Here is a 22104-nt window from a genome sequence, read left to right as displayed (position 1 = left end):
TTTAAGCGTTACAAAGAATAGGAATGAGAAAATATTGACGCAAAATTTGTCACCGAAGTTGATGATCTGTCACTTACACGATACATCACTCTGACATTGTGGTATAGTGTTTGTGATAGACACCTGCTTTCTCAAAACTCACCGGAATTTGGGGGAATCCTTCAGACATTCTTTAAAATCAACTGCTGGCTTCATAGTTATAATTCACAAGATCACCTAATATCAAAGTAATGAGCACAGAACGCTGTGATTATCCATGGCCAACCGAAGCTGGAAAGTAATTCAACACATCAATAAACAGTAACCTCCTACTTCCATATTGGTTTCCGGTTTAGTCACAAGAGGGCGCTTTAATGTTATTTCTTATTTTGTTTCAAATTGTATAATGATCTCAAGAATCAATTTGAATATGCTGTTTAAACCTGTCTAGATGAAAATAAATGAAATATTTCTATTTTACAAGTATCGCTAACGCGAGACTTCGGTGACCATCAATGAGGATCAAGGTCGCACTTCAAGGTCGTCTATTCCTTCACCGGGTGATCAAAGGACGGTGCTTTTCCTCAGGTTTGTTCAGAGATTTCAGCTATTCTTTCCATCTTATTGCAACTGAAGCATTCAAATCAGATGAGCACGTATTGAACTGAATATTCAAAACATAAGGTTTTGTTTCTTGTTGTATTTTAAAAGATAGCAAACATTTTAAGTGGGACCGGCGTGTCACCGTCTGAGTCAAAGATGACATGAACCAATGTCATGCAAATGATCACGAAACATATTAGGTTCGTGATACTGCTGTACGCTCCTACAGTATAAATAAGTAAAAAGTTTTTAATGTAATGTATTCCAATAATTTATTGTCGTCAGCCAGTCATGCATTTGACATTTGCATAGACCCCATAAGATTGCCGAGCTTATGCTGAGACCATATAGATCTAGGCCTATTGGTATGGTCTGACTGATCATGCAAAAAAAAAAGGGAATTTCGGAATAGACCCCAGATATGTAAATATTTACGAAAAAAGTGGTCAGGTTAATGAGTATAACACGAGTCTGAAATAAGTGCACAACAAATGAACTTTGAAAACTTTTAATGCAATGCCAGCATTTTAACCCATTAAAGGGGCACTGATCTAACGCAATTCCCCGGGACTGGTTGTTGCCTTTGTTATTGTTTTTTCCCAGTGAATACCCGGATGTATAGCAGAAATCTAGACTAGTCCGCGACCTCTGCTGCGCCATTCGTAAGCGCATTAGTCACTTTTATGGGTAGTAATAAGGGCGTATGGTCACATTGATCAACAAAATGAAATACAGTTTTCGAGATAATAAGGAAATATGTAGGTATCTTTGTGAGTAGCATCGGTAATGGTGACGAAGTTTTGATAAGTCACTTGCTTGGTAATTTTGCGATTTTCGTTTACACTATTTTGACTTGCAACACAAAGTATATATTTCACCTGAGCATATGCTTTTTTATAGTGTGTATATTTTTTTACTGTCAAATGTGTAACAAATTTATTAAACGTCTAAATATTCAGTTATTTTACAAAGTGACTGAAAAACATTTCCATCTGTATTATTATGACAACGAATTCCAAACATTTTGATGTTTAATGTCATCACCAAGAGACTGAAAATGTAACGTTGAAAAGTACATTTCTAAGTTGTTTGGCGTTTAATCCTACATAATAATCTGTTGTGATGTTTGTAGGCCCTTTTGATCGTCTTGATCAATCTGGACAGATTTTTTAGTCAAAATGACTGAAATATTTACACATTTTATAAATTGCCTGAGAGAATCACATTTTACAAATTGACGGTAATATATACACGCTTACAAAGGTAAAGACCTGTGACAACAACGTCTATCGCGCATTGAAGAATTTCCCAACCAAGACGTAGAGAAACAAGAACGAATCGGTTCAAATGAAGGAAAACAAAATGCAGATATCATAATTACAACCTACCAAATTTATGTGTATAAGTTTTAGGCAGCTTCCTTGTTCGAGGAATGTATCCGTGAATATCCACACAAAGGAACAATATCCCACTCGTCTGCAGCTGTACAAAGAAACTTATTCGATGTCACGTGTCTCAGTAACAATCAAATATTTTAAAAGATATATATCGTTTCGGGATATTATAACCCGTGTTCGTTTCTCAACTGATCGCTTGGATTGTTTCAGGTGTTTTACATAGGTGTCAAGTCTCAATGGTCGGCTGAGAAAGCCCACGTGACAACTATTTTCATAGCGTCCACGGTTCCTAAGAATTCCGTTGAGTGATAGATAACAATGATCAATCAATCAACGTATTATCAGTTAACCCTTTGAACAAAGTATGTTGTTTTTACATCGGCACTTCGCGCCATGATATGAGTGTATTCCCTTTGTTTTAGTAAACCTAGACATGTAAACACTCACTCTTGACATATCCACTGTGCAAGATAACAGTGATTAATCAATCAACGTATTTTCTGTTAATCCTTTGATGACTAGGAACGATCCGTTGATTTACAAAAAAAAGTAAATCAAGTGATCATTCATCTCTTGCTGGGCTGCCACGTGCATATTACATAACACACATTTCACCTCACTTCAAACCTGGATTTAGATTGAATAATTACCCCAGACACAATAAATGCCAAATGGGAACCTTTGTCAGGTAATATAAGTGGTGCTACCACTAATTGTACATGTAATAAATTCATTAACTGAGCATCAAGTGAATGACGACAAATACACAAGTGTAGGGTTATACGAGAAAACGTGGATGACAACAAGGGAGTAGTAATCGTATTATCGACGCAAGCCGAAATCCGAAAATGCTTTCACTGCATGGATACTGTTTTTAGTATTAAACTATAACCATCTGGGGTATTTCCAAATGACGACGTCCGATGAGCTCCCTTGTTCTTTTTGTCTGTTTGTTTAGGCTGAAGAAATGAATTAACATGCGCCCTTTGTCGAAATCTTTATAGATCACAGTTAACCAATCAGTGTTCAAAAATGCGTAAAACAAATATTGCCTCAAGCCTCCAAGTTTATTTAGCTGTCCTTGCAGACGGTACCCCAGTCTCTGGTCACGCTCAGTTGCGTTGCTTATCATCCGGGTACTCACGGGGAAAAACAATAACAAAGGCAACAACCAGTCCGTTAGATCAGTGTCCCTTTAAGTTAAAATTAGAGTTACTTCCGTTGGATAACATTACATTTCACGCCTATTTTCTAATGCTGAATATTGGGCTAGTTGCAGAGATGCACTCAACAGCCTTTCAACACTTATGTATGGTCGCTCAGGTATCAGATGATATGACACCGTTTCTTAATTTTGTGAGGGCATGGGTGGCCAAGTCGTCTAAGGCACCGCGATTCGCTGTGCAGAGTTGCGTCCCTTGGGCACCCCAGAAACCTATGATTGTGGGTTCGAATCACAGTTCGCCCCGATTATGTTTCTTGGTTTGTCAGCACCATACCCGTGCTCGTGGGTTTCACCGAAGTGGTAAACGTCTGAGTCCTGCATCACTTCGGGCTTTCCTCCCACATTAGGCTGACACGCCATGAGATAACTGGAATACTGTTAAAAGCGGTGTTAAACCCAACTCACTCACTCACCTTATAATGATAACATACCACAAAAAACCCTTAAAATGGCGAATTTCTACTAGGCTTTATGATACCTTTACTGTTGGGCAGTTTGGCAAGGACTACAGGACTAGTGCCAATTTCTAACGCTGTCACTGTGAGTTCTTTTTTGGATCAGGATATTTGTTAACCTTTTGCAGGGAAAGGGATTCGTATAAAATCTTTAAGTTATTACTCAGATGCAAAATACCAAATTTCCAACTTAAAAATTCTACTTGCCCGGCCTGATTTTCAACTTGCCCTGCTAAATCAGAGAAGAGAAGGAAACATTAGTTTGACAAAAAAACTTTATTACAGAAACAACAGCTAATGGAAGATGTGCAGATTAGAAAAATAATATGTCAGGTACTTCATCTGCAGTTGCATCATCTAAGTTTCAAAGTTAAAACGGTATTGCAATACTATATTGCAGTATGATTTATGTGCTAATATGCCAACCCTAATGCAAAGCTTGATTTAAGGAACTTGATTTACCCCGTTCCTGCACCAGGTGTATGTCGACATGAAAAGCTTGTTTCACCTAGGTCCCATAAATTTATCAGAGTTGAAACATAAGCTGCATAAACTAGACTAAATAAGTAACATCTCAGATCTCTGATGACTGTGTCATGAATTACATATAACACAGGGATGAGTGATATAGTATGGTACATTAAGCTTAGAGGTACTGAGTGTGTTCAAATGTTTATCATGTGGGGACAAGTAAGGGTTAGCCATTCACAAATTTGTATTTTTTGGAGATGCACTTGGTGCATGTTGACGTAAATATTAGGTTGCTTTTTCAATAACAGGTTGCACTGGTGCATGTTTTATAAAGCTAAATCGAGTCCAGTAATGTTGATGTTTTTAGCATTGTTATATGATATACTCTTGCTGATGTGATGTGTTGGATAAAGTATAGGACACACTTTTTAAAATGCATAATCCAGCCAAACTCCTCAAGGAACCTGTGTGAATGTCAGGGATGTAAAGAGTCTTTTCCTGATTATTCATAAGTAAGTTTCTCAAAACACAGAAGCAAAACCCCAATGTTTGTGTTCAGTTCATAATACTTATAATCACTGCAGGAGGTTTATGTTGACTGGACCTAATTTGGCATGACACCAAACTAATTTGCCCTAATTTGGCATGACACCAAACTAATTTGCCCTAATTTGGCACGACACCAATCTAATTTACCCTAATTTGGCATGACACCAAACAAATTTGCCCTAATTTGGCATGACACCAAACAAATTTGCCCTAATTTGGCATAACACCAAACTATGCCCTAAATAGGCATGACACCAAACAAATTTGCCCTAATTTGGCATAACACCAAACTATGCCCTAAATAGGCATGACACCAAACTAATTTGCCCTAATTTGGCATGACGCCAAACTCACATTGTTAACATAGGCTACTGTTGACATTGCAGAAGTTTCAAAATCATCAAACAAGATGCCAATCACCACTCTTCACGCCAGACAGATCTTCGACAGCCGTGGCAATCCGACTGTTGAAGTCGACCTTAGGAATGAAAATGGTTTGTGTTATATGCATTAATATTCATATCAACAGTACACATGGTAATCATGGCATGTTTTATATTATTAGTAAAGTTTAAATTATTTGCACTGTAATCATTAAAGTCCGTTCTCAGATGCAAGTCGAGGAAGTGAAAACACTGCTTCAGATATCCATGACTATCAGTAAACAGTTTTATCATCTGAACAACGGCAAAAATTGTTTTTTCTGTTTCTAGATTTGTTTTTGTTATTTGATTCTGCTCTTAACGATCATGACAATATTCACGTTATATAACTGCGGCCTGTAAATCAGCAAATCTGGACCAGACAAACCAGTGATTGATATAATGACTATGAGTAGCACCAAGCATGTCACCAAGCTTGACTACCAGTCAATCAGTCGCCTTGATGAACTGATGCAAAGAAAGAACCAGTAATCCATGTAAACGTGAGTGTTGATGTTGCTATCAGGCCTGTTCCGTGCTGCTGTGCCCAGTGGTGCCTCCACCGGCATCTATGAAGCTCTAGAGATGAGGGACAAGGACCCTAAAGCCTACCATGGAAAAGGTACGTTCAAGCATACAGCACTCAGAGCTCCACATCCTTAACCCCACCCGAACATCCTTATCCCCACCCGAACACCCTTAATCCCCATCCACATATCCTTAATCCCCACCTGAACTCCCTTAATCGCCGACCGAACACCCTTAATCCCCACCTGCACACCCTTAATCCCCACCTGAACATCCTTAATCCCCACCCAAACACCCTTAATCCCCACCCAAACACCCTTAATCCCCACCTGAACACCCTTAATCCCCACCTGAACATCCTTAATCCCCACCTGAACACCCTTAATCCCCACCTGAACTCCCTTAATCCCCACCTGAACACCCTTAATCCCCACCTGAACTCCCTTAATCGCCGACCGAACACCCTTAATCCCCACCTGAACACCCTTAATCCCCACCTGAACACCCTTAATCCCCACCTGAACACCCTTAATCCCCACCTGAACATCCTTAATCCCCACCCAAACACCCTTAATCCCCACCCAAACACCTTTAATCCCCACCTGAACACCCTTAATCCCCACCTGAACACCCTTAATCCCCACCTGAACTCCCTTAATCGCCGACCGAACACCCTTAATCCCCACCTGAACACCCTTAATCCCCACCTGAACACCGTTAATCCCCACCTGAACATCCTTAATCCCCACCCAAACACCCTTAATCCCCACCCAAACACCCTTAATCCCCACCTGAACACCCTTAATCCCCACCCCATTCCCCACACCATTTGATATGTATCACTTTTAACATTTAAGAAAAGCAAGGAAAATTCCTGAAAATATGCCCCTGTTCACAAAATCAAGTTGTCAGAATTAAACAGCGCTCCAGATAACTTTTTGAGCAATAGAGTTTTTACTCGAAGGTTTCTATTTCAATTGGGTTGTTACATTTTTCATTGGGTAATCAATATTTTTTCATTCAACTTTTCATCACTCTGTTGGGTTTTTCCTAAAATGAGTAAACATTTTGAGATTTAAAAACAATGATAATAATGTTTAAAACGTAAAAGAGGGTTGTAACTATAGGCTTGACTTGGAAAGTAAATTAGCGCGTAATTATGTTTCGGAAATTAGCTCCACTGTACGCATGCTGGAAAAGCTTCATTGGGTATTTACGCATGCTGTTTAGGGCTGGGACGGGTAACTCGGGTACCCGGGTCGGGTGGGTACTGTGTAGGACCCGGGTACCCACAGAACTCCCCGGACCTGTGGTTAGTCACATGATACATTGTTTAATGACAAAAATTATCTGGATCTCTATAGATACACTACAAGTCACTAATGTTCGCATTTCTTTCTGACTATGCACCCATTCCTTCTGACCTTTCATATGGTTGAATAAAGATAATACTTGAGTCAACTTCAGTGTTTGATACATGTATCTAAATACATTTTGCCAGGGCTATGGTAAAAAAATTCCCAATTAGACATTTTGTACCTATCCCTTGAGACCTACAATGGGTACCCGGGTAGGGTCGGGTAATAGGGGGTGGGTACCCGGGTAGTAAATTTGGACTCGTCCCAGCCCTAATGCTGTCTTTATACATTTGAGTTTTTCATTTAATGCATGTGTTTCTGTATGCAAGTTAATTGAAAGTAATTGGGTTTTAAATATTTTATTATTTTTTTTGGGGGGGTATTTTACGCAAATACACATCTAATCTGTAGCCCTGGCACTGTACAGGTTGACATCATGGAATACCTACGCATGGAAGCCATGCTTATAAGAGGTTTGTTGTTTCAACACCTCCGTCAGCAATATGCTAGCAAAATCACAGTGATCTGAAATATTGAAGTGTGGACCAGACAAACCATTGATTGATGAGGAACGTCCCATCAGCGTATGATAAAAAATAAAACCAACAGGGTTAGAACTTTACACTAGCCCCCTGCGGGCTAATACAGATTTCCAAATTTCCCCTTTGTTTTACATTACATGATTTGGCATGATTGAGTCAGAACAGAAAGGTGACCTCTCTACACTATCCTGACAGTTTCATTATTAATTGTAACTACAAAATTGAACATGTATGTTTTGCAAATGTGTGAAACCATCTTTTTTCTGTCCCTACAGGTGTTTCTAAAGCTGTAAGCAATGTCAATGATTTAATTGCAAAGGAGTTTATCGGAAAAGTAAGTGTTTTTTAGAACATACTTAAAGACTTTGAATGCTGTGATTTGGTGCAGTAAACACATACACTTCTGAATTAAATGTGACCACATTTATGATTATCTCCAACAAACTGTTCAATGTATGCAATACTGTGTGATTTCTTCACTTTAAGTATACTTTGGGAGATATGGAGGACTAGTACAAGGCGACTCGCACACCACACACATGCATGCCACACACGCACACCACGTGCACACGCACACACACAGACAGACACGCACACATGGACACGCACACTAACGGACATTCACACTAACGGACACACAAACACGCATGAACACGCGTGCACACACACACAAGTACACACTGATATGCAAACACGTACACACACACAGACACACACTCAAACACACGCACACAAACACGCACGCACACAGACATGGTGGAATTTGATTGGTCCATAGAAGAGGCTTAGAAGGGACATAACTGTTAATAGACACTGGTGGCGCTACGATTGAGCCCAGTAATTCCAGCCTATTTCGGCAAGGGTGGAAACTGTACTTTTAGTCAGTTAACTCTCTTGCCTCGGGAAGATGACACACAGACACGCACGCACATAAACACACACACATGTACACGAACACACGAACACACGAACACACAAACACACATCGTTATGCCCCCATATCACCACACTTCACCTATAAATTGTTTCCTTTAGGACATTGACCTGAAGGACCAAAAAGCGGTTGATGACCTCCTCTTGAAGCTTGATGGCACCGAGAACAAGTGTAAGTAGCTGCCAGTCTATAGCTCAGAGTGGCGGTCGGGTAGCCTAGTGGTTCGCTCGTCACGCCGAAGACCCGGGTTCGATTCCCGACATGTGTGAAGCCCATTTCTGGTGTCCCCCACCATGATATTGCTGGAATATTGCTAAAAGCGGCGTAAAACCACTCACTCACTCACTATATCTCAGAACTGGCAATTTGTCCACTGCGCTGAAAACTTGAAGCATTTGAAGAGCCAACATAAAGAATCCTTTACAAAATTGAATAAAACAATTTAAATCAAACAGATATTACAAGTGAAATAATATCAGTTTCAAGGAATGTTATTCATTTGATGTCTGTATTTAAGTAGTTGGGAAGTGCAAGTGAGTGAAACTACATAATGTGGCTCCCGTTGAGTGGCACGTGATGAAGTCTATGATATGACATTTCAGCCAAACTAGGAGCTAATGCTATGCTGGGAGTGTCACTGGCCGCTTGCAAGGCTGGAGCTGCTGCCAAGGTAAGTCACCAGACAATCCAGTGATTGACATCATGAGCATCGGTCCATGCAATTCGGATACGATGACATGCATCAACCAAGTCAGCGAACCTGACCACCCGATCCTGTTAGTCGCCTCTTACGACAAGCATAGTCACCTTTTACGGCAAGCATGGGCTGCTAATAACTTTCTAATCAGCTGCAAAGGCGTACTCGGTAATAGTGAGTGAAGCATTCTGTTTTCTGTATCAACGACTATAACCGATTTGAATAAAAATAATGGAAAAGTTGCAGTTATGTGGTTATTGATATTCTTAACATCCTGTAGCCACTGAGTCACATGCCATCTACACCTAAAAGGGTGTACTGTCAAGGGTGTACTGTCAAGGGTGTACAGTCAAGGTCGTACTGTCAAGGGTGTACTGTCAAGGGTGTACAGTCAAGGTCGTACTGTCAAGGGTGTACTGTCAAGGGTGTACAGTCAAGGTCGTACTGTCAAGGGTGTACTGTCAAGGTCGTACTGTCATGGGTGTAGTGTCATGGGTGAACTGTCAAGGGTGTACTGTCAAGGTCGTACTGTCAAGGGTGTACTGTCAAGGGTGTACAGTCAAGGTCGTACTGTCAAGGGTGTACTGTCAAGGTCGTACTGTCAAGGGTGAACTGTCAAGGGTGAACTGTCAAGGTCGTACTGTCAAGGGTGTATTTATGTACTGTGGTGATTTTTTTTTGCTCTGATCAAACTTTCACTTCGAATCAAGGGGGTCATGAATTGAAGCCAAATCATACTGCTCAAGAATCCACGCATACTTCATTCAGATTGGGTGGTCAAATTCACTAAGGGTTCACCTGATATGACCTGTGGAGGTTCCGTCATATTTTCATTCAGAGAGTTTTTTGTAACAGTGATGTCCCTTCTGCATACTTACCACCCACCCACCCCATTACAAATCACATTTGAAGATTGCAGTGTTGTAAAATAAGCTAGATTTGATGGATGTCGGAAGAAAAACTGTTAACCGTGTTTGTGTGTTACTGTTAGGGTGTGCCTCTGTACCGTCACATTGCTGACCTGGCTGGAAAGAAGGACGTCATCCTCCCAGTCCCTGCCTTCAACGTCATCAACGGCGGCACCCACGCCGGCAACAAGCTGGCCATGCAGGAGTTCATGATTCTGCCCACAGGTGAGTGGTGGGGTCCTCCATTACTGGCAACATGGGTGGGATGCCCATCATCTATGTACAGTGTATAGCCTTCGAGTAACCAGCAACCTGCACTAGTCTGCAGAGTTGCATTAACCAACTAGGAAAAGGAAATGTCAGTTGTCCTATTGAAATTTTCTTGTAGACTAGCAGACTTATGGTAATTTCAAACCTGATTTAGAATCAAATAAGAACAAAACATGCGGCAGACTTTATGATAATGCGGGCGGTGCCTGAAAACCAAGACTTATTTTTTTTTAGCCTAATGTTCAGGCATGAAAACACAAGGATACCAGAACTCCCCCTCCTCCCTCCACACACACATTTCAAACAATGTTAGGGGTGTGTTTACTATTCATCACTGTAACAGTGTACTGACCACATTCACCATGACATCATAGGATTTTTGTTTGTTATTTAACGCCGCACTTGGCAATATTCCAGCCATATGTATAATGTAAATCATCATGCCTGGGCCAGATAATCCAGTGATTGATATCATGTGCATCGATCCACACAATTGGTATATGATGACATGCATCAACCAAGTCTGCCCAATCCCATTAGTTGAGTCTTGCAACATGCATAGTCACGTTTTACAACAAGCATGGGCTGCTGAAGACCTGCCCTAACCCAGATATTCATGGGATCATGATAGGAAAATATTTGTATAAATTTGTTCATATTTTAAAGCACTTCCTTGTTATGTCATCCATATTTACATATACCGTATTCGATGTAATAAGCGCCCAGGGCGCTCTCAAAATTAAAAATAGGGGTCTCTTATTAGAATATTATTTTAAGTTGAAAGATTGTAAATTTCGTGGTTTATGCTGACAACCTGAAATGTTTATATACGATAAAAATATTTTTCCAGGATTTAATTGACCATAATTAAGGGTGCATATTTCCTAACTGAAATTGATACCATTCGAATGGAAACTGATTTATCAATCGATTTATTGACTTTAAGTTCTTACCAATAGCAAAATATCGATATTTTGACTTTGATATCGATACACGAATAAATAAGTCTTGTGTACAGTTGGAAGGGGTGCTAATTGAGATTGTTCACTGGCCAATAGATTAGCAAATATCGCCGTGGGCGCTTATTAGAGCAGGGTGCTTATTACGTCGATTACGGTATTGTAAGTAATGCAAGGATTTGGCTGGAGACGAATGTCATATGAACATATCCATGATTTGGATAGGACTTCAGTGTCATCATCAAAATTGACAATATATTGTTCAGGATGTTTTGGATAACCATAAGTCGGTGTCCTAGAAGTTGAACCATATTGAAACTCAGTTGTTATCTTCAGCCTGTGAAGTAATGGGTTAGAATTGGTTGCATCATAATTATGAGAAGTTGACATGCTCTTGCCCAGGTGCCAGTTCCTTCACTGAAGCCATGAAGATGGGGACAGAAACCTACCACCACCTTAAAGCTGTGATCAAGAAGAAATATGGCCAGGATGGTGAGTTGCTGTATGTTACGGGGATAAATGCATGTCGGATGAGTTCAAGTCAAACTCATTGATGTTTTGAGTGAGTGAGTGAGTTTAACACTGCTTTTAGCAATATTACAGCATTATCACGGCAGGGGACACACGAAATGGGCTTCACACATTGTACCCATATCTGGAATCGAACCCGGGTCATCGGCGTGGCGAGCAAATGCTTTAACCACAAGGCTACCCGACTGCCCATGATATTTTGAGATAGAGATAATGAAATTATGACTTTGACTAAATGTATGGCTTTAGTAAGATGGATAGGGGCATGTCATTGTCTGATTGACCACAGATTTCTGTGTAGAGTTGTTTCCCTTGGGCATGCCAGGAGTCTATGATCATGAGTTCGAATTCCAGTTTTCCCTGATATGTTTCACTTTTGTGGTAAATATGTCAGATCTGCTTTGGGCTTTCCTCCCACATAATAATATACAAATGACAATAATAATAATAATAGTCGCTTTTCCATGCTGGATATCATGCTCGAAACACACACATAATTATTACCCAGATCAGTGGATCACTGTGTGTTCCATTTTTATTCTCATCTCCCTGCGAACATGCTATGATTTAACTGAGATGCTGTTGAATGCGAATGAAAACAATGAATTTTATTAAGCATGTCAAGAATGAATAGATTCAGCCTGCTTCAGTTAAAACAGCACATCAATAGATTTCTGTGCAGTAAGGATATGTCTTTTTTTTCAGCTTGCAATGTTGGTGATGAGGGTGGATTTGCACCAAACATCCTTGAGAACAAAGAAGGTATAGTAGATTTGCCTCTCTCCTGTTACATGTGTAATAGACCCGTGAAGATCCGGGGTAGAATAGGTCTTCAGCAACCCATACTTGCCGTAAAAGGCGACTATGCTTGTCGTAAAAGGCGACTATGCTTGTCGTAAAAGGCGACTAACGGGATCGGGTGGTCAGGCTCACTGACTTGGTTGATACATGTCATTGATCCCAATTGCTTGGATCGATGTTCATGATATTAATCACTGGATTGTCTGGTCCAGACTCGATAATTTTACAGACTGCCGTCATACAGCTGGAATATTGCTGAGTGCGACGTTAAACAACAAACAAACAAACAAATACATGTGTAATGTATTGGCCCAGTGGTGATCCCAAACCAGGAAGTCCCCAGGGGCACTTGCTTGTGGGTTGTTTGGCTGTTTTTTAATGCTGCAATATGCAATATTCAAGGTATATGATGGCGGTCTGTAAATAATCAAGGATTTTTTGTGATACATGCCATTACAATATGCACATATGTCGTGGAGTCCCCAGACTTCTGGCTGACTTTCAGCGTTTGTTGTTTTAAAAAAACATTCTCATCCCAGAATATAAGCTGGACTTTCATTGGTCAGCACCAAGTGGAACTAGGCCTCTGCTTGATTTGTTGGTTAAAAACTACATTGCAAAACTGTGCATGCGTGCGTGAGTGCGTGAGTGCGTTTACAACAAGCCCCTGAAGTATTGACGATGTTGCCAAAACTCATATAAATACTGAACTGATGATTCTGAGCTAACTTCAGCTGTTCTGCTTCACTCCATGTTTGTGTGTGTCCAGGCTTGGAGCTGGTCAAGGTGGCTATTGAGAATGCTGGCTACACTGGCAAGATCCAGATCGGCATGGACATTGCTGCATCAGAGTTCTGCAAGGAGAAGAAATACGATCTGGACTTCAAGAGCACAGACTCTGACCCTGCTAAGTGGGTAAGTGTTCCGTTGTCAGAACTAGCTGATGTGACTGGTCCACACCATCTTCCCCAGGCAAGAGAGTCAACCGACTATAAAAGTCATTTCCACCCTTGCCGAACTAGGCTGGTATTGTGGAGTTACATTTTGGCTGGACTAACAAGTCTATGCATAGTCAAATCAAAATCGCGCACCGAAATCAAAATCCGGTTCGTAAAGTGTCATGCTGATTTCGGTCGACTGCAGGATTTGCAAAGCATGTGCACCGCTAGCTCGTTGTCAACAGATATTTTCTAAATCTTTCCATGTTTTTAATCAAGGTTCACATGATTTGATGCACTTCGCGATGTAAGACTCGTTTTATCACAATATAGATCTTGATTATCGATCAGATCGTCTTGACTGGGCACCACCGTTTTGTTTGAAGCAAATGCAAGTGATACGAGAGGTGGAATCTGATTGGTCCTTATGTAGAAGGGACATAACTGGTAATAGCCATTGGTGGCGCTACGATCGAGGCCAGGGATTCCAGCCTAGTTCGGCAAGGGTGGAAACTGGACTTTTAAAGTCAGTTAACTCCCTTGTCTCGGGAAGATGGGTCCACATTTGATTATTTACAGGATGCCATTACATGCCTGGATTGTTGAGTGATTTGTTAAACATGAAACAAACTTGATGGATGAGTCAGGCTGTCATTCATAATTGTTGTACTGCTTATTCTATATCTTGAAATTAAGGGGGCATGGGTGGCCCAGTCGTCTAAGACGCCACAATTCGCCGGTTCGCCCTGATTATGTTTCTAGGTTTGTCAGCACTATACCTGTGCTCGTGGGTTTCACCGAAGTGGTTAAAGTCCGAGAACTGCATCACTTCGGGCTTTCCTCCCACATTAAGCTGACATGCTATGATATAACTGGAATACTGTTGAAAGCGGCGTTAAACCCAACTCACTCACTCACTTTCTCAACAATATTAAGTGTTGACTTTGGTTCTCAGTTTTCTAGTAGATGGGAAGTAGGGAAGTTGTGAGAAGTGAAGGTTGCTGCTTGCTTGACCACATCAAATATGGATTCAGATAATGGAAGCAGATAATGTGAAGAAATAATGACATGCCTCCATTTGTCTACACGAACACGCACATGCAGATGCCGGTGCTGGTGCCGGTGCCGGTGCTGATCAAAGTTGTTGGTTAGTTTGAATTTTCCCTTCAACTGTCTCTCCTTCCCCTGTGTTCCAGCTGTCATCGGATGCCCTGGCTGATCTGTACAAAGGGTTCGCCAAGGATTACCCCATCGTCTCCATTGAGGACCCCTTCGACCAGGATGACTGGGAGGCCTACACCAAGTTCACAGGATCTGTTGACTTCCAGGTTGTAGGGTATGTTTGTTGTTTAACACCACTCTCAGCAATATTCCTACTATATGACAGCGGTCTGTAAATAATCAAGTCTGGACCAGACAATCCAGTGATTGATATCATGAGGCAATCAACGCAATTGGGATACGATGACATGCATCAACCAAGTCAGCAAGCCTGACCACCCGATCCCGTTATTTTCCTCTGTTTATACCTTGCATGATAACGGTGTTAGAACCTACACCGAAACGTCGCTTTTATATATAATAAAGAAGTTGTTCATCCATAAATCCTATCCTTACTTATTACTCCAACTTCTAAATGTTGACATGGTGAATGTCAGTGGATGGTCGAGCTGAGCGTTTTCCTCCATGCATGTACACATGTTGATAACTAAGACAAAATTGTTATGGATGAGCAACATTTCGTTGTAGATTCTAACACCAGTATCAAGCAAATGATGTACAAACTACTTACTTACTTACTTTGGAGATTTAACGTGCGCTTTCCGATTGATGCGTATTTCGCACACGGTGTACAAACTAGGTATGAGCATGATATATATACAGAACAATAGATAGATGTTTATATAACAGATAAGGTTGATGTACACTGATTGATTAGGTAGTTATGATAAGACAAGTTTATACAAGAGATAGGGTTGATGTACAGTAATTGATGGGTATGGGATTAACACAATGATTACTTCCTAAATTGTAATAAAGAAGTTGCTCATCCATAACAATTTTGTCTTAGTTACCATTCCAACTTCTAAATGCAACTCAAAGAAGTTACACATGTTGATGTTTTCTGTTTGTGGTGGCAGTGATGACTTGTTGGTGACCAACCCCACACGTGTGCAGAAGGGCATCGATATCAAGGCCTGCAACTGTCTGCTGCTGAAAGTCAACCAGATTGGAACCGTCTCGGAATCTATCAAGGCGTAAGTTGTTTCAGTAGGAATTGGAAGTCACGAGACAAGTGCGGGAAAGGAGTAAATATCAAAATGGTATTCTGATTGGAATTTTGGGGCACAGGTGGTGCTAGAATTTGCTATGAGAGTTGTGTCCCTTAAGTTGGCCAGAATCCTGTGATCATGGTGTTGAATCCTAGATTTGCCCTGATAATGTTTCTAGGTTTGTTAGCACGGTACTTGGGTTTACCTCCAAAATCAAGTTGATTTGCTGTAAACTGAAATACCGACAGTGGCATTTTACTAAACATATTACTAAACCCACATGCTCTGATGAGAATATTTGTGAAGGGACGAAAGTGTTCTTTGATTTTAGACAGAAAGAAATATTGATTTTGCTGTTTGTTCTTAAGAATCACTGATTGTTGCATCAAGATATGCTTTGGTAATGTATGGTATAAAGAAATACAAAGACAGTTTCCAAGCACAACTTGCCCCATATCAATACTCAGGGTAATCCTGCATTCAACCCTGTTCACCAAGTCTCCATCTCTCTGACAAGTATTAGGGATGTTATTTAAAAGTGATAGTTGGCTCTAAAAAATATTGAAAAATGTTTGCCCCAGATTTAACCCCCAAAAAGTTATTTGTTGTGCAAAGGAATTGTTTGACTTTTCCTTTTCGAATTTATTTTATGTCTTGAAGCAGTGGGAAAGAAAAAAACATCTGTCTCTAACAAAGCCAACACCCTACTCCCCAACCCCTCCTTCCACCAACCCCTCCTCCCCCCAACTCCCTGCTCCCCCAACCCCCCTGACCCTTACTCCCCTGTCCCTTACTCCCCTAATCCCTACTCCCCCAACCCCTCACTCCCCCAAACCCTTACTCCCCCAACCCTCTACTCCCCAACCCCTACTCCAATCAACCGCCTGCTCCCGCTAACCCTTACTCCCCCAAACCCCCTAATCCCTACTCCACCAAACCCCCGAATCCCCACTCCCCCAACCAGCAACTCCCCAAACCCTTACTCCCCCTACTTCCCCCCCCAAACCCCATGAGTCGCTATATAAGTGCAATAATCTTGGACGCGACATTAAACCCCATTTCACCTCACCTCACCTCACCTCACCAAACCCCATGTCAGAATGGTCAGTCCCTCCTCACCTGTGCTTGTTGTGTGCCCCCAGGTGCTGCATGTCCCAGGACGCTGGCTGGGGGGTGATGGTGTCACACAGGAGTGGAGAGACAGAGGACACATTCATTGCTGATCTCGTCGTCGGACTCTGCACCGGACAGGTACGTTCTCCTACCATCCCAGTCGGTGCACCAAACTTTTGCATGCACTGTCCCGAACTGGTATTTAGAAGATGTTGTGTTCAGTAAGAATGCTTCATATCAAGAAAACAGTCTCCAAGATGGATAAATGCCATTTTGCCAGATAATCACTGTTATTTGCGGGGATGATGGTAATATATCATGGCAGTTGGAAACTGGGAACAGTCATATTAGGAGAAAATGTTTTCTGCTTCATTAAATGTAAGGGGCGGTCGGGTAGCCTAGTGGTTAAAGCGTTTGCTCGTCACGCCGAAGACCCGGGTTCGATTCCCGACAATGTGTGAAGCCCATTTCTGGTGTTCCCCGCCATGATATTGCTGGAATATTGCTAAAAGCGGCGTAAAGCAATACTCACTCACTCATTACATGTAAATGCTTCAAAATACATATCATCAAGATAGAGGTGCGAAATGTGTCACCAGTTTATCCAACAAGTCTCTTATCATCTTCAGATTCGGGGCGGTCGGGTAGCCTAGTGGTTAAAGCGTTCGCTTGTCACGCTGAAGACCCGGGTTCGATTCCCAACATGGGTACATTGTGTGAAGCCCATTTCTGGTGTCCCCCGCCGTGATATTGCTTGAATATTGCTAAAAGCGGCGTAAAACAATACTCAATAAATCACTCTCATCTTCAGATTCCTCAGATTGTCATAAAAAACAATGCCTCCTGTCTGTTCCCTTATTTTCTTCCATGAGTATATCTGTTTCTACTGTATGTCAAGCTGACAGACAATGAATGGCTTGACTGTTACAAGGGTATTTCCATCAATTATAAAGCATTTAGTTGCTGACATAAACCAGAGCAAGTGATTACATTTTCATGTAAGAATGTACTGCAGGAGGCATTTCTTTATCATTGACAGAGAGATTTCCTTTTTTCTCTGTTTACATTTTTGGCTGTGAGAGTACTGAAAGGGGCACAGGTGGCCTGGTCTGGTCGTCTAAGGCACCGCAATTTGCTGTGCAGAGTTGCGTCCCTTTGTCACACCAGAAACCTAAGATTGTGGGTTCGAACTGGTTCACCTGATTATGTTTCTAGGTATGTCAGCACCACATCCGTGCTCGTGGGTTTCACCGAAGTGGTAAACGTTTAAGACCTGCATCACTTCGGGCTTTCCTCCCAGATCAAACTGACACGCCGTGATACAACTGGAATACTGTTAAAAGTAGCATTAAACCCAACTCACTGAAAGTTTTTGGTTTGAGGTTTCACCATACTTGCTCATCTTGGGGTCAATTGGCCTGAGGTGCCTGTTATGCTGTGCAGAGTTACTTCCCTTTGTCAGGCGCTGCTTGGTCTTGCTTTGGTCTGTTAACACAATAACCATGTTCCTGTGTTTAACAACAGTGGGTTCTTGTTTCAGATAAAGACCGGAGCTCCATGCAGATCTGAACGTTTAGCCAAATACAACCAAATCCTTCGTATTGAAGAAGAACTCGGCTCAAGCGCAAAATACGCAGGAGTAAACTTCCGCCGCCCAGAGGCATAAAGTGAACTGTTAGATTCTAAATGCTCAGTGCAAGAAAAGCTATTTAGTTTTCAGCTTACCACTTTCCATAGCTTTTTGAATGTGCCATATTAACATGTCCCACGGAGAGAAGTGACCGTCACATTCAGCTACAACAGCTTGGTGCCCAGCTTGATGCTATTCACGAATGGGGTTACGGATGTCTGTTTCATTTGTTATTTGTGTTTTGTTGTATATTTTGTTACCAATGTTTTCTTCTTCTCACGTTGATACATTCAGTAACTTATGGTTTACATCAGAATGATTGATGAATCATGTTTTGGTATGACAACCCAAGATTCGATTTGAAGGAGTGATTTGACCTTGATGTGACTCTTTGATGCCGACTGAAAAGGCAGTTGTTAAAGATATTGACGGATTATATCCTGTGCATCTTTCTCTGTATATATCACTGCAGTTATGTAGCTACACATTATGAATGGATGCACATAGTTGCATTGTTGAAGAAGTATTAACTATTGGTGAAAATGTCAATGCGTTTACCGGTGCATTAACATTGCATAGCTCTTGAGGCCACCCTCAGTAATCACCATGACTGGATTCTGTGTTAAGTTTTTTACAATGGGTGGAATACATCACCTCAACTTCATCTTACCATTTCGGGTAGAATAGGCCTAGTCGTAAGAGGGGACTAACGGGATCGGGTGATCAGGCTTGCTGATTTTGATGATGCATGTCATCGTATCCCAATTGCATGGATCGATGCTCATGATGTCTATCACCGAATTGTCTGGTCCAGAATCGACTGTTACAGACCGCCGTCATATAGCAGGTATAATGCATTAAACAAAAAACAAACATTTACATCAGCTAAGATACTGTCATCTAGTATTTCAGGGCACATGATTGTAGTTAGTTGATCAATGGGCATTGTTTGACATTGGAGGACATGTACAAATCATAAGATCCCATTCTAGCTGTTGTTCAGGTCGGTGGCATGGCCAAGTGGGTAAAACGATTGCTCGTCACGTTGAAGATCCAGGTTCGATTTTCCTCGTGGGTACACCGTGTGAAGATCATTTCTGGAGTACCCCCTGCGTGATATTGCTGGAATATTGCTGAAAGCAGCGTAACATACAACTCACTCACTCACTCACTCTTATAGTAACTGTGTTGCACAGTTTCCAGTCATGATGGTGTGAGGTGGTTGCAAGTCTAGGCTGCTCAGATCTGTGTTCCGATGTAGGACTGTTACTGTTACAAATCTTACATCACTCCTAGCTCCAACAGTGCTAATCTCGTCAGGTCAATGTCCTGATGCTTCCCTTTCTGTTGTATGTATTACATCCTCTCAATAAAATATCCCATTTTGAGAAGTCTTGTGTTGGTTTAGCTTGTGCACTAATCCCCCAAAGTATGGGTTTGATGCCAAGGAATTGTGGGGGCGGTCGGGTAGCCGAGTGGTTAAAGCGTTTGCTCGTCACGTCGAAGACCCGGGTTTGATTCCCGACATGGGTAAAATGTGTGATGGAATATTGCTAAAAGTGGCGTAAAACCATGCTCACTCACTCACTCAAGGATTGTGTCCAAGTGCAATTCCAACTGTTGGTAATCATGTGACAAAGGACACGCTGTCCTTACAAAATTGCCTCTGTTTTGTACAACACCATCTTCCCAAGGCAAGGAGTTAACTGACTGTGAAAGTCCAGTTTCCACCCTTGGCTGGAATTTCTAGGCTTGGATATAGCACCACCATTAGCTATTGTGAGTAATGTCCCTTCTCTGTCCCTCCTATGGACCAATCAGATTCCATCTCTTATATCACTTGCATTTGCTTCAAACAAAATGGCGGCACCCAGCCAAGACAATCTAATCGATAATTTGGTCAAGTGACCAAAATCGAAATGATTTTAATGTGGTATGGACCGCCTCCGTGGTCTAGTGGTAGAGCGTCCGCCCGGAGAGCGGAAGGTCCGGGGTTCGATCCCCGGCCGCATCATACCAAAAGACGTTAAAAGATGGTACTTGTTGTTACCCTGTCTGGCGCTCAGCATTAAAGGGCTTAACAAGGACTGGTCGGCTCGGAGTCCGTATACTGTGTCTGAGTGGGGTATTCATGTTAAACTGCGGCATGGTATCTCAGTGAGCTAGCACTATAAATCGGCATGAGTCCAGACTAGTACAAGCAGCCATACACACACACACACGTGCATGCACGTCACTATATAAGTGCAATAATCTTGGACGCGATGTTCAACCCAATTTCACCTCACCTCACCTAATGTGGTATGATTAAATTAAAACATCGAAATCTCAAAGCATATTTATTGAATGAAATATATGTATGTTACAAAGGACTGATATATCAGTTAACAGCAGAGTAACTATAAATGTGAATATATCCAACAATGTTTTGCAAAACTGAAATGGGAACAAGGTGGTTTGGCTGTTTGATTATTTACAGTCCGCTGTGATATAGCTGGAATATTACTGATTGCAATCATCCGCCACCCCAGCCTCGTTACCGAAGTGATGTTACCATCTTAATCTTTCATCACCAACCAAGGACGTTTAGGTTTTCGGGACTTGACCAAAGGCGGAACGTCATGGACTCTGGTCAATGGGCAAGTTTCGGTAGCTGGGACTTTGACCGTGGCGCAGAACCGACATTAACCTTAAATCAAAACATCACAGCAGAAAGCAGATCTGACTACTCTTGGGGCTGCATTGACAGACACTATCGATGATTTGAAGTTTCAACGCAGTTGCTGCAAAATTATGTTCCATGACCACCGCCAAGATCTGTCCACTTTTCAGCTACCTGCCTTCAAAATCTTATTTAAATTATGTCAGATTCTTCATTGGAAAGTGATGGTGGCACATGATCCACCATATTGTTTGGGCTGTCAATTGGGTTGTGACCGCAGTTGTGCGTTTCCATGACCGTCCTGTGACATGACCGCAACATGAAAACACTAAATCATGTTCTGGTCTTGACCATTTTATGGTCAAGCTCATGAAAACCATCTCCAGAATTTCTCTGGTTCACTGCTTAAAAATGATCAACCTATCAAAATTACTGCCAAATGAGTTTGGCATAGATCTACATTCAAAATGGGGGCCTCGTACCATCGAAAGTTCGCTTTATCAGAAGACTTGCATATAGAAGTCTAAGCTGGTAAATATCGAGGTGGAGAGGGAATCTAGTTGAGAAGCTACCCAACAAGACAATTTCAGTACCGTATTCGACGTAATTAGCGCCCAGGGTGCTCTCAAAATTAGAACTAGGGGGCTCTTATTAGAATATTATTTTGGTGAAAAAAACAGAGTTGAAAGATAAATTTCGTGGTTTATACTGACAGCCTGAAATGTTTATGAACGACAGATATATTTTTCCAGAGTTAAATGCCCATAATTAAGGGTGCATATAACACACGAGTGCGTATTATACACGAATAAATAAGTCTTGTGTACATTGATCAATCGGAAGGGGTGCTAATTGGGAT

General features: G+C 41.5%; 2 protein-coding genes across 6 annotated transcripts in view; one reads left to right on the top strand and one right to left on the bottom strand.

Moving 5' to 3' along the window:
- LOC124137729 (arf-GAP with coiled-coil, ANK repeat and PH domain-containing protein 2-like) overlaps positions 1 to 322 on the bottom strand; it is a 138128-nt gene extending 137806 nt beyond the window's left edge. For all 5 annotated transcript variants that reach the window (XM_048391643.1, XM_048391647.1, XM_048391644.1 and 2 more), the window contains exon 1: positions 143 to 322. In XM_048391643.1, the coding sequence (XP_048247600.1) occupies positions 143 to 195 (53 nt within the window). In that variant the 5' untranslated portion in view covers positions 196 to 322. The remainder of the gene's footprint in view (positions 1 to 142) is intronic.
- A 107-nt stretch (positions 323 to 429) lies between these two features.
- On the top strand, positions 430 to 19971 carry LOC124137664 (enolase-like). Its single transcript, XM_046504060.2, has 14 exons — positions 430 to 567; positions 5066 to 5173; positions 5628 to 5723; positions 7805 to 7863; positions 8565 to 8634; positions 9066 to 9133; positions 10152 to 10293; positions 11700 to 11789; positions 12534 to 12590; positions 13399 to 13544; positions 14764 to 14903; positions 15709 to 15825; positions 16983 to 17091; positions 18494 to 19971. The coding sequence occupies exons 1-14, from the start codon at positions 495 to 497 to the stop codon at positions 18617 to 18619; spliced, it is 1401 nt and encodes a 466-aa protein (XP_046360016.2). The 5' UTR covers positions 430 to 494; the 3' UTR covers positions 18620 to 19971.
- Positions 19972 to 22104: the final 2133 nt, after the last annotated feature.

The sequence above is a fragment of the Haliotis rufescens genome, unplaced genomic scaffold (genome assembly GCF_023055435.1).
Source record: "Haliotis rufescens isolate VD_foot unplaced genomic scaffold, xgHalRufe1.0.p SCAF_94, whole genome shotgun sequence".
Taxonomy (NCBI): Eukaryota; Metazoa; Mollusca; class Gastropoda; order Lepetellida; family Haliotidae; genus Haliotis; species Haliotis rufescens.
The sequence above is the reverse complement of the archived record's forward strand: the minus strand, read 5'-3'. Positions and strand labels throughout refer to the sequence as shown.